Genomic DNA, 16,030 nt, shown 5'->3' on the forward strand with positions numbered 1-16,030 from the left:
ATTTAACAAAGCACTGACATGCAACATCACAAAATAACACTCTTCTGCTGATTCTTTCTGTTGTTTGAATGGTAAAGTTATTATTTTCCTCCAGATAATACAAAACAAAAGAAAGAAACACTACATTTATTAAAGTACTGATATTCTCTTACCTTTCTATGCTGTTCAGGTAGGACTGCCCATCATGGCCACCAACTGCGTACAGTAAATCGTTTAGTACAGCAACACCAACACCACATCTTCGTTTACTCATTGGTGCAACCATTTTCCAGTCGGCTGATTGAGGATCAAACCGTTCCACGGAAGCTATTGCATCCCCACTGCACCATCCTCCAACTAAGGAAAAATTATAATCAATATCTGCCAAATACTTAGAGCAGAAAAGTTAGTATTCCTGAAAGCAAAACAGGTTTCATTACTCTGGCAGTGTGCATACGGTATATTATTGTTTGCTATTGATCAGACACAGAACTACTTTTGTTTCATACACCTATTTCCAATGCTGACCAACTCTGCCAGCCAATATGTGCCATTATTTTTCAGTTTGAGTATTTCTTTCTTTCTTTCTAACATTTCACTTCTTTTAGTAAATTCAATTCATACATGACATCAGATGAGCTTATAAGTTGTTATGGTTCAAATGGCTCTAAGCACTATGGGACTTAACATATAAGGTCATCAGTCCCCTAGACTTAGAACTACTTACACCTAACTAATCTAAGGACAGCACAAACATCCATGCCCGAGGCAGGATTCAAACCTGCGACTGTAGCAGCAGCGCGGTTCTGGACTGAAGCGCCTAGAACCACTCGGCCACAGCGGCCGGTAGTTATTATGGTCAAACGTAAAACATTAAATAAGAAAAACAAGGGGGAAAGGAAAATCTTTGTAAATGAGTATACTGTTTCTAGTTGAAACAGACTGCAGAAATACAATTCGGTACTAAATCATAATGTGTTCATTTCATTAGGGAAAAAGGATATTAATTTAGCAGAAAGGACAATCAAATGAAGTCATTACAAAAATGGGATATTAATTCAGCAGAAAATTACATCACACAAACAAAAGGCACAACTAAGAAACAGTATTTGTGTTCACTGTAAGTGACACAGATTACTAAAATACTGTAACAGCATTCATTCCAGCGTTACAGACTGTGAAAATAAATTTGTAGGCAAATGATTTATTTACATGTCCAAATAGTAATCTTATGTGAGGAGTACACATGACATTTCTGATGGCAAGGGGCAAAAATACCTGGAGCATGAAGCATACAGATGTCACACTAACATGACTTAATAGTTGTTAGTCATGGCTGTAAAAAAGTTTCTGACGATTACATTTACAACAGTTGCACATGAATTATACATGGCTGTTTCTTGATTACTCAGTATCATCAACAGGACACTACACTCAGCATTCCCATTTTACTTCCTCTAAGCATTTAGTTTTTAAGGAGGTAATGAAAATAAAACAATAAAAGAAGGAACTGAAACGAAATAGATATCTGAGCAAATGAATTAGATATGACTCGCATGCTGGAAGAGCACTCCTGTTACCACATCAAATCCAATAATTTAGTTCATCACACAAGTCGTACACTATTAGATACAGGACTGACCAGTACGATGACAGTCAAGTGTAGAACGGACAAAGCATTCAATTGCAGCACATTTAATCAAGGTCAGGTCATGGACACTTTATGTGTGGGACACTCAACCTCTATAAACTTTTGCAGGCACTTGCATGGATGACAGGGGTCAGAAAACTGTCATGGATTCCTACAGAAGGTAAATGAATCGCAACATACTAAATCCCTAACCAATCCAATGCTTTATACTGCCCAGTAGTTATGCCATCCAAAACCACCACTTTGGTACAGGATGCAGAAACTATCACCTCATACAAGTACCTCTGATAATGAAAACTTTGCATGGAACAGATTAGTACAGGCTTATGAACACTGTTGTTGGATACTGTTTGCAGGAAAGAAGTTTGTCTACAGTGATGAGCAGATGCAGACAATCGGGCAGCATCTTGTTTTACAATGCAACATGACAGCTTTCAGCTATAAGGTGGACGTATTCTTGTGTGACAGATATTTACAAAGTATATAATGTGTACCTCTTTTGCTGTCTGTCATTGTCGTCTTACCAACCAATGATACATGAACCCACTGTCTTGCCATGTGTATGTGGCAGAGAAAAGTCAAAGAAGAGATGAAAAACTTGTCATGGGATTGTTCAATCATGGCAAGAGCATCACAGAAATGCTCAATAAAATTTAGTGGAAAACAGTGGAGCAAAGACACTGTGCACCAAGTAAAGGATAATTTTTTAAATACACTCACTAACAATAATGACAAATTTAGGAAAAAAAAACTGAACGTACACTGAGGCATATTGTCAGTTGCATATTCCATGGAACATTTGTGAATGGACTAGAATGGAAAGTGAGGCTAAATTGTTACATCATGTACCCTTCGCTACATACCATACAGTAAGTTTACACGAAGATTTACACCTGGGCACTGAAGAGAGTACATTTCCTTAGATGTGATAAGGACTGCAATTGAATGGTGCTGAATTTTTATTAGGAAATAATGCAACATCTGTTGCAATTTCAGAAGACAGGTAGAAATGGAACAAGTTGGGCTAGGCTGGACCTTACATCTATCGTCATCATCTTCTTCATGCCGTTTGACATCCACTAATGGATTCTTTAGATTTCTTCATGTATTATAGTCTTTAGCTATGAACTCTACATGATTTCTACTGTCAACCATCACCACTTTTTAATAGGTTGTCACACATTCTTTTTCTTATCTCTTGGAAGTTGATAAAAACCTTTCATTCTTTTATCAATCATTTGCCTGGCACTCCCTTTCTCTCTCTTTTTTTTCCATTTCCATTTTTGTCCTAATTACATGTGTGCGTTTTCTTTCCCTGTCTTCGATGATCATCAAGCAAAGGACACTTTCTGAATTATTTTCCTTACTAAAAGTCTATGTCTCACTGCTATAAATCAAAACTAGTAACACACACTGATTGTCAATTTACATTTAAAATACACTGTAGCTTGCTTAGTTTTTAAAACTCCACAGTTCACCAAAATCACTTCCAAACATTTTGACTTTTCAGCTTCTTTTCCTGTCCATCCAAAGGCATTCATCTGTCCTAAATACAAAACCACATCCGCTTGTTCTATAACCTCATTCTTAATTTATATTTTTTTTGTCATTGTATTGGTTATACATTATTTTGTTCTTATTCTAACTTATTTTTGGTCCTCCTTTTGAAGTTCCTGGGCAACGGCCTTGCCGCAGTGGCTACACCGGTTCCCGTGAGATCACCGAAGTTAAGCGCTGTCGGGCGTGGCCGGCGCTTGGATGGGTCACCATCCCGCCGCCATGTGCTGTTGCCATTTTTCGGGGTGCACTCAGCCTCGTGATGCCAATTGAGGAGCTACTCGACCGATTAGTAGCGGCTTCGGTCAAAGAATACCGTCCTAACGGTCGGGAGTGCGGTGTGCTGACCACACGCCCCTCCTTATCCGCATCCTCCTCGGAAGATGACACGGCGGCCGGACGGTCCCGGAAGGGCCACTTGTGGCCTAAAGACGGAGCTTTTTTTTTTTTTTTTTTTTTTTTTTTTTTTTTTTTTTAAGTTCCTGGGGAACTGTCTGAAAGCTATGAAAGTTTTCAGCTGTATTTGTGTGCCTGTCTAAGACTCAATGCCTCTACTATCAGCGAGTTACCTTTACTCCTGAATTACTTGCAAAGTGTGTCGGATATATAGATATAGTCTTCATTTCACGGACCCATAGTGGAGAGAACCTCAGGGACACGAACATGTCAAAAACATCTGATAGTATCATGGTAATGTTGACATAACACTGTATAAATTTTTTTTACGGTTACAAATTATAAATATTTTACATATGCTACAATCACTATAATTATTTTTAGTACAGGATTACTTCTCATGTTAAATCCAAATTATATGGGCATTTTTGGATAAGCTGATTCTCAAAAGTATCCCCTGTCAAATGACTTACCTTCATTTGATAACAAATTATGAAAAACAGCTCCTTTGATGTATTGATTGGTACTTCATAGAATATTTTGCTGGTGACAATAACTACACACTTAGATGGAGATATGTTGATTGAACAAAGCTTACAAGTGCCATACATCATCACTCATCCAAATGTCAGTGAGCTGGATGATGCTGATTAACTAGTTGTGTACTGGATCAGCGTTGTGATGGCTATCTAGTTGTGACTACTGAGTTCACATAGCCTGTCTCTGAGAGAAATTGTGTTAATTGCCGGCAGATCCCAAAACTACTGAGGGGGGACAAAAATATGGAAACACCAAAAACACAACACACATTGCCATGCTTAATATGGTGAAGGAAAATACTTATCTCCAAAACAGTTTATAGCTGTTTTGGAATGTATAAATACAGGTCTTTTGTAGTTTTCAGTGGACTCTTCCACCATTCTTTCTGCGAAATAGTGGCAAGATCAGGTAATGATGATGGAGCTGGATAGTGATCAAAAGCACCCTTCTCCCCAAACACCACACACCACAAAGACTCAATAATATAGAGATCTGGTGACTCTGGTGGCCAGGGGAGATTTGACACTTCATTCTCATGCTCCTGGAAAATGTGAGCTATGTTAACAGCGGCTCCGTCACCTTCAAACACAGCATCGCTGCTGAGGTCCAACACTGTACCACTGGATGCACTTGATCAACCAAAATGGTCACATAATCCTTCGCAGTAATCCCAACCTGCAGAGTAACTATGGCATCCATGGAATACCACAATATGCCTGCCCAAATCATCACCGAACACCCAGCTATGTTTCACTCTCGGGAGATAAATCGGAAAGAAGTTGGAAACAGTGTGAAACAAGATTCATCCAACAAAACAACAGCTGCCTGACTGAGGGTGGTTTTGGAATTCCAGTTCACCCTGCAATTCCCAGCTTATGGTGCTCCCTTCATGTTGTTTCAGTACTGACAGGATTCGTGAGTGTGACATCCAGCTCTGCAGCGACTTTCGCAGTTGTCGCCCTCTTATTTTTCGTTACAATCCTCTTTAATGACAGTATGTTGCAATCATACTTTCATTTGCTTAATGACTTAGTGGATGATGATTTTCTGCCTTCCCTGGATGCAGTATAAAGCTTTGATATGGTGCCTCTTGAAACACCAAACACTTTGGCTTCCTTGGTTACAGAAGCACCCACCATACGAGCGCCAACGATTTGTCCATGTTCGAATCCACTTTTTAGGTCCGACATAACACATTCAAAACTACAGTCCAATTAAAACTGCTTGATAGTTGACACGTCGAGTGTTGTAGATAGTTTCCTCCAATCAGAGCTCTCAAAGTCATGCTTGAATTGTTCACCACTACCAAACTGCCACAACAATTTGTCAGTCCAGTTCCAATTCCTAGCCCAGCTTTCTCTCTTTATGTGTTTGGATGCTGAATCATGGATCTGGCATTATCTTTATTTTGTATTTTACGATAACCACACCAAAATCAACACACACAAAATGATGCTAATAAAATGAACACATTTCATATGCAGCACTAACCGAACACTACTGGATAATTCTGCGTAAGATGCGATTCAGCATCAAATATACATTTATCATAATCAGAGATTGACTTACATTAGATAAGTTTCGCACAACATTCCATGAAGATGAATCTTTTAAGGATGCAATTCATCGTCACGACTGGATGATCACAGTTAATATTTAAAACTACCTAACGTAATGTTTTGGCATAGTGCAACCGTTAGCATATAAAGCTGATGTGGAGAAGGTTGAAGGTTCGAAACTTATCAGTGGTATCGAGACTTTACAAAAAATCTAATCAAAAGAGTACAGTTACTATTTTTATTCAATTAATTGGTTTAAATGTAATTTTTTTTTTATTTCTAATACTTTGTCACATAATTTCCATCGCCATATTGACTTTTATATTTACTCTTATTTTTCTTCCTATCATTCTTTTTCATTTGGAATCTGCCTGCATCACCAATAATCTGCCACCACGTGCCAATAAGGACTACTCATCAGTTAAAAACACAGCAGATCATGTAGCCAGTGGGAGGACAGTGCCAGGTAACAAATGATAGCAATAAATTGCCGTTTGCTTTTAGCACTGAAACTGAATTTTTTCTGCCTTGAGTTTGCTTGCAGAGGTTAGATTTAATTGCTGTGAACAAAGTGATTGTGATTTTGGTTCTGCCACAGACTGCTGATCGCCATTTTCTTGAATATATTGCACATCACAAGGTTGTGGTTAACTTAGGCCATGGGCCTAAGGGCTACAGAACATATTGTCTGCCACAGTTTAGTCACTGGTAACTAAATCAGTTGTTGACGGAGTATCTCATATTTCTGATGAACTTCACGGTGGCCATTTCCAACGCTGCTCCATGTTACGCATTTCTGACGTGACTCCCTGTGTTTGTTTGTCATTTATAGCTGAGTGGCAGCTGGCAGCCGATGTGGAAACACTGTAGCGCCAAGTGACAGATGTCAACTGTCAAGTAATTTCAATTGGACTATACACAGAATACTGTTCTGATCACGACTGACACTTGCAACATATTGAGGACATTGTACAAGAGCAGTCCACGGTCAAATACAATAGGCCCTCCTGCAGACCTGGTTAGTGTCTGTATTTTGTTCAAGCATGCATTTCTAGTGATGTTTCCATATTTTTGTCCAACCCTCACATTGTGGTGGTTTGTGCTTCAGTTCCACATGCCACAGCACCAAAGATATTTAATGGTAAGTGCGAGTACTAATTCAGCAGAGCGGAATCATCTTGCCAATCTGAATTAGTTTCAGTCTTGCAAACGCCTGGAATTCTGATGAATGCTACATCAATTTTGCATATGAGGTGCATTCAAGTTCTAAGGCCTCCGATTTTTTTTCTCCGGACTGGAAAGAGATAGAAACATGCGCATTGTTTTAAAATGAGGCCGCGTTCATTGTCAATACGTCCCAGAGATGGCAGCACCATACGGCAGATGGAATTTTACCGCCAACGGCGAGAATGCGAACTGTTTTAAATACTTAAAACGGTGACGTTTTCCTTACTTGAACAGCGTGCAATCATTCGTTTTCTGAATTTGCGTGGTGTGAAACCAATTGAAATTCATCGACAGTTGAAGGAGACATGTGGTGATGGAGTTATGGATGTGCCGAAAGTGCGTTCGTGGGTGCGACAGTTTAATGAAGGCAGAACATCGTGTGACAACAAACCGAAACAACCTCGGGCTCGCACAAGCCGGTCTGACGACATGATCGAGAAAGTGGAGAGAATTGTTTTGGGGGATCGCCGAATGACTGTTGAACAGAACGCCTCCAGAGTTGGCATTTCTGTGGGTTCTGTGCACACAATCCTGCATGACGACCTGAAAATGCGAAAAGTGTCATCCAGGTGGGTGCCACGAATGCTGACGGATGACTACATGGCTGCCCGTGTGGCATGTTGCCAAGCAATGTTGACGCGCAACGACAGCATGAATGGGACTTTCTTTTCGTCGGTTGTGACAATGGATGAGACGTGGATGCCATTTTTCAATCCAGAAACAAAGCGCCAGTCAGCTCAATGGAAGCACACAGATTCACCGCCACCAAAAAAATTTCGGGTAACCGCCAGTGCTGAAAAAATGATGGTGTCCATGTTCTGGGACAGCGAGGGCGTAATCCTTACCCATTGCGATCCAAAGGGCACTACGGTAACAGGTGCATCCTACGAAAATGTTTTGAAGAACAAATTCCTTCCTGCACTGCACGTCCGGGAAGGGCTGCGCGTGTGCTGTTTCATCAAGACAACGCACCCGCACATCGAGCTAACGTTACGCAACAGTTTCTTCGTGATAACAACTTTGAAGTGAGTCCTCATGCTCCCTATTCACCTGACCTGGCTCCTAGTGACTTTTGGCTTTTTCCAACAATGAAAGACACACTCCGTGGCCGCACATTCACCAGCCGTGCTGCTATTGCCTCAGCGATTTTCCAGTGGTCAAAACAGACTCCTAAAGAAGCCTTCGCCGCTGCCATGGAAACATGGCGTCAGCGTTGTGAAAAATGTGTACGTCTGCAGGTCGATTATGTCGAGAAGTAACACCAGTTTCATCGATTTCGAGTGAGTAGTTAATTAGAAAAAAAATCGGAGGCCTTAGAACTTGAATGCACCTCGTAAATGTTGTAATATATGTGCACCAACTTAAATGGAGCACAAAAATCTCAATAATTACTTGATTTTTACCTGAATAGTTTGATCTTTCTTTAATGGGGTACCATCCGTTTCTGGAGTGTTATTGTATTCATATAAATTCTAATCAGGTTCACACAAGGAAGTGAAGCGAAAGAACAACTGCATTATAGATAAGAGCAGATATGTTAACAGGTCAATGACGTGCAGCTGGATTTCAGGTACACGGCATACGAAGGTATGTCACTGTTGTAACTAAGTCATGCTCCCCTTTTAGACCAGTGCTTATCGTTCCAGACAGGTTATTTGATATTGCATTACAGAAGTGAGGTTTTGGCTTGTTCTTTCTCCTGGTGAAACCATGGATGTCCAATGCTGGAATAATTTAACCCCTGAAGTTTTGTGTATGGTTGGTTTTATTCCAATTAACCAGAATTTGCTAAACATACTAATTTCAATAACTGAGGGGAAGTAAATTGTATTCAAATGTCCCCAAACACTGTAGGTTTAAAACTAGTAGATTCCAGTGGTTTCTCCTTGAAGTCCTCCATAAACAAATTGGCAAAAGGGTGACATGAACGGCTGATGTCAACACCATTGGCCAGATAAAACCAAAGCTCGACTCAACGAATGAGGAAGCCGACTACTGTATCCCAGCAATACAGTCACCAACCACACTGTAGTGTACTGCGAGTTGCCGTAGCTCTGGCCTCCTCACACAGTAATGTACTGTGAGTTGCTGCAGCTCTGGCCTCCTCGAGCTCAGACAAAAACAATTTGCAACAACACACCAAATATGCTGGATTTTTTACAACCAAATCTCCAGCAGCCACCACAGAACTGTGTGGCACCAGTCTTGCCTCCAGCGTCACCAAAAACACCAATGCCATTCACTTCCGTGACTCACGTGCCTCCATTGGTACACTCAGTGAGTACTTGGGTCACCGCCTAACCATTGTACAGTCAGTTCGCACTCCAGGCTTTATGCTGTCCGCGCCTAGTGGTTTCACAATCAGGGATCTTTCACCAAGCATGCACCATGTTCTAGGCAGTCCACCAAATGGAGTTGTTCTGCTGAGCACTCTCTAATCCATCAGGTTCACTGCAGCTCACGGTTTTGTCGGACTTTGTCTCTGATTCATATCTGAGTTCACTGCCTCACAGGACGCTATCACTGTGGCCTTCATCCACATATGAACATCCCTCTGCAATGTAAGTGATTACTTGCTAGTACAGTCCTACGATTTAGTGATTGACCATCAGGCTGAACCGAGAAGGGCCGACTCTCATTCCATGAAACTGTCATTTTATTTTTTTTTTATTAGACTCAATCAAGTTCCAGTTTTCTTGGCTACTGACACATCAACGAACACTACAATGACGAAAGACATTCAAATCAATGGATTCCCTGCCATATGTGGGAAGCCCCTCATCAGAAGTAGGTCAGATCCTCGAAGTACAAAGTGAAAAGGATTTTTCACCCTCCATTGAAGACAGCAGTCATTTTAGGTTCTGTCAAAAATGACTTCTGCTCTACAAGGTTAAGTTTAATATGATACCCTGTAAATATTGCCCATCATAAATTGGGTAGACAACACAAACAGTTCATGAAAGATACACAGAACACCAACAGCCCAATGAATCACATGTGGTAGCATACTACATCGACACTGGTCGCTAAGTGGTATAACAATATTTAAGTTATAGTACTGACTTCATCTTTATAGGAAACGGTGGTGAAGCATGCAACAGAGAAAGCAGTTTCAGCCTGGGCAAAGCATGCAGTCCAGCACTTTGTTTAATGAACTCTCCATGACGTCACTACAGTGCGGCAACTAATGACACACTGATACCCAAACACTGATTGAACAGCTAATCACAGATTCAGTTTATGCATAACACTTTATTCCAAATGACGTCTCTCTTGTTCATTTCTCTCTGGTCGCATGTGCAGTGACGCAATCCACGGCTTTAAAAGCCTTGAGTGAGCAATGTAGCTTCAGCCTTTCAGACACCCAGAAGATGGCTGAAAGATATTACACAAAGAAATAAGGATTCAGCAATTGGACAACTCAAATATAACTGACCATTCACTGCACCATGAGAACTTTAAAACACACAGCTAATTAAAATATGTTGTTAGTTTTATAAGTGCACACATTTTGCTATGATTTTTGCAAAGTTATTCTTTTGAAGACACCTTCTTGGTAAATGTTTTGTACGGATCTGCTTCCAGACTTGCAAAAAAGCTCTAGGTCAGAGAGCAATTAATATATCTATTATTTTGGGTAGTAATGGATAAACAATAAATTGGATCATTTGCATTGTAATGCATCCTGCAGCTGATAAATGATTCTCAACAATCAATTTCCTGACAATATTAATGGTAATGCACTTAAAATCATTTGTGCCATAGCCCATCCCTTTCCGGGAAACAACATTTTGCTTTTTAGTGAAATATAGGTGGGGCCATTTGTATATTCTGTGAGCTGCATAACTGCTAGTCATAAGGTATTTAGGGTGATCCATAAACTATGGTACTGTTTTTCTCTATACAGCTACAGTTTTTAGAGGAGAGTGTTTGTCATTCATTCCTTCATGGAACATTTTCCAATGATATAAGATTTGCCATTGTTGTTTTTGTGGTCTTCAGCCCTGAGACTGGTTTGATGCAGCTCTCCATGCTACTCTATCCTGTGCAAGCTGCTTCATCTCCCAGTACGTACTGCAGCCTACATCCTTCTGTATCTGCTAAGTGTTTTCATCTCTTGGTCTCCCTCCACGATTTTACCCTCCACGCTGCCCTCCATTACAATACAATAAAAGTACTCAAAAATACACTTGCACACCAAATATGTAAGTATGCTTTTATAATGATAGGAAAAACGGTTGGCCAAGACCTTATCGAAGAAACCATCCCAACACTTGCCTGAAACGCTTTACAAAAACCACGGAAAACATAAATCTGGATGGCCAGACAGAGCAGACTCTATCCTCTCGAATATGAGGTCAGTGTCTTAACAAATGCACTGCCTCATTCAGATATCATATAAATCACTGAGTCTCTCAGCAAAATTAGATACTTCATAATTTATACTGACAGTGTTCTCTAATACTATCTGCCAATAAATTTCATATGCTTCAGCTTTAAGTCCAGACATTTTTATATGTTTGTTGTTGTTGTTGTTATTGTTGTTGTGGTCTTCAGTCCTGAGACTGGTTTGATGCAGCTCTCCATGCTACCCTATCCTGTGCAAGCTTCTTCATCTCCCAGTACTTACTGCAATCCACATCCTTCTGAATCTGCTTAGTGTATTCATCTCTTGGTCTCCCTCTACGATTTTTACCCTCCACGCTGCCCTCCAATGCTAAATTTGTGATCCCTTGATGCCTCAGGACATGTCCTACTAACCGGTCCCTTCTTTTTGTCAAGCTGTGCCACAACTCCTCTTCTCCCCAATTCTGTTCAATACTTCATCATTAGTTACGTGATCTACCCATCTAATCTTCAGCATTCTTCTGTAGCACCACATTTCGAAAGCTTCTATTCTCTTCTTGTCCAAACTATTTATCGTCCGTGTTTCCCTTCCATACGTGGCTATACTCCATACAAATACTTTCAGAAACGACTTCCTGACACTTAAATATATACTCGATGTTAACAAATTTCTCTTCTTCAGAAACGCTTTCCTTGCCATTGCCAGTCTACATTTTATATCCTCTCTACTTCGACCATCATCAGTTATTTTGCTCCCCAAATAGCAAAACTCCTTTACTACTTTAAGTGTCTCATTACCTAATCTAATTCCCTCAGCATCACCCGATTTAATTCGACTACATTCCATTATCTTCGTTTTGCTTTGTTTTTATATGCTTAAAATCTCTGAAAGTCATTTGCTTTTTGTACATTGCAAGGACAGGATAAAGAATATTACATCACCATTATTCTGCACCTTTGCGTGCATAAAAGAGGGGAAAGAAAGAAGTTAAGAGGTTTTTACCATGTGATACAGCTTGATAAAAAAATTATTGTTATGATCTGAGGTTATCACATATCTTTTTAAAAAACTGCCAATACAAACTGCAAGTTTATTACCTGCAAAAAGAACTTCACCACGCCTTGTAGGTTTCCTTGGTCTTGTTCTTGGACCCTGCATTAATGGCCTTTCTTGAGGGAGGAGGAGGTAGTTTTTGGCCTCATCAACAAGATCTCTGCACGCCTCATCACTTCGTACAAGGAGATCAGAACCCACAGTTCCAACTAAAAATTTTGGACTTAGAAGAGGAAGTCGAACATGTTGCAATACCTTTGAAAAGAAACATAACATTCAAGATGTCAAAAACTAAAAGCTATAATTGTGTCCATATTCTCAAAACTACAATGTCTGTGGTGCAAAATCTAATGTTTTGGATGAAAAAATGGGAGACTAGCTCTAAGACAGATTAAGGTGTAGTGCAGAAAGTGAGTGTGAATTTGTGGAAATATCCCTTTCTGAGACACTTGTTTGAACCTGGATACTTCTGTATAAAGGGTAAAGTTTTGAAATCACACGACAGTTGTTTTGCAAATTTTTTGACAGTGGAGTAACAGATACAACTTTTTTGTTTTAAGTATTAATTACAAAATTTAATTCTTTTGTTTTCCACAACAAATAAGCATTCCAGAACAATCATCTTTGGGGGCTGATGTTTTTCATGATGATAGAGAATAGGCAGGGTCATTTTCGTAACTATTCAATGAATTCATAGTATTATATGTAGTAGGCAACAACAAAAATTACCTGTGCTAAGTGCTGCCTCCTTTCTGAGACATTATACTTCACCCAAGCCATTACAGCACTAAATACTTGCTCTTCAGATCTCACATTCAGTTCATCACTTGAAATAATATCTACTAGTTGACCAACGGGCAACAGTAAAAATTCTTCACTTTCCATTACCTGGGGAGGAAAAAATAAATAAAAGAAAAAACTTAATTTCACAAAAAAATGCATCAGTATAATGTAAGCTTTCCAAATGAGTAGTATTAATAAAAATTTGCTTAGTAAGCAAAGGTAGTACACAAAAAGATACCTCCTGAAAATTATGTTGAGTAAATTTATCAGCTATCCTTAACAACTCTCGGCATGAATGCGTGTCAGCAAATGCACGAATACCCAAACAATTCGATGGATCCAGCTGGCGTTTTAGGAACTCGCAACATATATCCTGTATTTCTGCCAACTGCAGCAAGCAGGCTGATAAACAAGGCAATCGTAAACAAACAAATATTTAGTTATTCACACTTTTAGATTATTATGCACAAACCAATAAAATATTAGCTAATAAATGTAGCTACATTACATGAAACATAGACAAACCATATAGTAAATACTCTATGGAAGATGAATTTACTTGAAGGAAGTTTGTTATTCATTACTGAAACTAATATTACATCAACAATTTCGTCATTACAACTGTGCTCCTGCTAAGCTTTTTCTCAGCCATCTCTTAACACTTATCCCATTCTTCCTCAAGAATGAAGAATCACAGAATGAATAGAATTTAGCAAACACAGTTTTTGGATTTCATTACGAAAACTTCGAACTATTTTTCCAATACTATCTCATTAATATGAATTTTCTTATTGCTCACCCAGTTATACATATGATCTGTATAACTGACAAGTTCATAATATATATTACTAAATCAGATTCGGTTCCACCATAGCAATGTAACAAATAGTTATGAAATATCTTGTTCCCTACACAGAACTTAGAAGATACATGTAAAGTACCAATGGTTTCTACATTTACAGCTATACTCTGCAAACCATTGTGAAGTGCACGGCAGAGAGTACGACCCATGGTATCGGCTATTAGGGTTTCTTCCTGTCCCATTGATGCATGGAGTGTTGGAAACATGATTGTTTGAATGCCTCTATGTGTGCAGTAATTATTCTAATCTTATCCTTATGATCCCTATATGAGCAATACACACGTGGTTGTAGTATATTCCTAGTCATCAGTTAAAGCCCATTCTTGGAACTTTGTTAGTAGACTTTCTCAAGATAGTTTATGCCTATCTTCAAGAGTCTGCTAGTTCTGTTTCTTCATTATCTCTGCGACACAATCGCATGGATCAAACAAACCACTGACCACTCATGCTGCTCTTCTCTGTATATGTGCAATATCACCTGTTAGTCCTATTTTATACAAGTCTCCTTTGTAGACTGATTGCACTTCCCCAGTATTCGACCAACAAACTAATGTCTACCATATGCATTGTCCTGAACTGAGCCTATGTGATCATTCCATTTCACATCCCTGAAAAGTGTTACATCCAGGTATTTTTATGTGTTGGCAGATGCCAACATTGACTCATTGATATTATAATCACAGAATATTAAATTTTTTCATTTTGTGAAATGCACAATTTTACCTTTTTGAACATTTAAAGCAAGTTGCCAATCTTTGCAGCACTTTGAAATCTTATCAAGATCTGACTGAATATCTATGCAGCTTCTTTCAGACATTGCTGTATTAGAGATGACAGCATCATCTGTAAAAAGTCTGAGATCACTGTTAATATTGTCTGCAAGGTCATTAATATGCAACATGAACAGCAAGGGTCCCAACACACTTCCCTGGGGCACACGTGAAGTTTCTTCAACAACTGGCGATGACTCTCCATCCAAGATAACATGCTGTGTCCTCCCTACCAAAAAGTTCTCAATCCAGCCACAAATTTCACTTGATACCTCATAAGCTTGTACTTTTGACTATAAGCATAGGTGTGGTAATGAGTCAAATGATTTATGGAAATCAAGAAATACTGCATCTACCTAAACAAATGACAGTAACGACATTGTTCATACAAACATTTGAGGGCTCACTGCAATTTATCTTTTGTATGAGAAAAAAACATTTTCTATATCTTAATTTTCAAATATTGTGTCTATTTAACTGGAGCACTAATCTTTAGTTTAAAGACAGAATTAGCAGTTAAGCACAGCTAATAATATTGATGTTAACGATTCAAAATTAAAGCATTTGCTACGAATACTACACAGAACCTTTAAATGTTCCAAATTTGTAAGTAGTACAGTATTCTAACAGACACAGTAATATAACAGACATCTCACCGGCAGGAAGGAGGGTCTGCACATTTCCTTCTTCAACCACAATGTGAGACGTGTAACAAAAATCAATCAGCAGCTCCATTGCCAGCTCGTCTATATCTCTGATAGTAACTTCTGTCTGACGTGACTCTGCCAGCTCCCCAGTAAACATAGCTCGAAAATAAGGACTGCATGCCGACAGTATTACTCTGTATGAAAAAGATAATCATGCTTATTGCAACCATTATACTCCACAAACATAAACTCACAAATAATGATCACTGTAAACACCAAGACTATCTGAATACTGAGCCAGTATTTCCACTTATGGTATCTATCGAAAGTAATAAGTAGGAAGCTACTTTTGTCTGCCACCAACTATTCTGTCAATTTTAGCAAATATGTATGGTTACTTTTTATTACTTTAAGGTAGCTCTGAGTGTTAATCAATGCTTTAACATTGCATTAAACAACTGGTGATTCTTCACCTCATATTTCAGTAATCCTCCATTGGTTCCTTCAACTTAAAAATAAACGACATTCTCTTTGAGATTAAAAACTGGTACAAGTTCCAAATAATGGCTGCTACCAAAGGAGAAACATTTTCTGTTTTGAGAATTGTTGAAGTTGACACTTGTTGGTGATATGGCATATGTACTATCTAACACGAGTC

The 16,030-nt window shown here is 39.1% G+C and overlaps 1 protein-coding gene across 1 annotated transcript in view; it reads right to left on the reverse strand.

Moving 5' to 3' along the window:
• LOC126262372 (kelch-like protein diablo) overlaps positions 1 to 16,030 on the reverse strand; it is a 72,857-nt gene that overhangs the window by 36,581 nt on the left and 20,246 nt on the right. Inside the window, exons 3-7 of the mRNA XM_049958965.1 lie at positions 15,382 to 15,566; positions 13,332 to 13,495; positions 13,040 to 13,198; positions 12,355 to 12,565; positions 153 to 336 (exon numbers count right to left, since the gene is read on the reverse strand). Coding sequence (XP_049814922.1) covers positions 153 to 336; positions 12,355 to 12,565; positions 13,040 to 13,198; positions 13,332 to 13,495; positions 15,382 to 15,566 — 903 coding nt within the window. The remainder of the gene's footprint in view (positions 1 to 152; positions 337 to 12,354; positions 12,566 to 13,039; positions 13,199 to 13,331; positions 13,496 to 15,381; positions 15,567 to 16,030) is intronic.

Source organism: Schistocerca nitens, chromosome 6 (genome assembly GCF_023898315.1).
Source record: "Schistocerca nitens isolate TAMUIC-IGC-003100 chromosome 6, iqSchNite1.1, whole genome shotgun sequence".
In the NCBI taxonomy this organism is placed as follows: Eukaryota; Metazoa; Arthropoda; class Insecta; order Orthoptera; family Acrididae; genus Schistocerca; species Schistocerca nitens.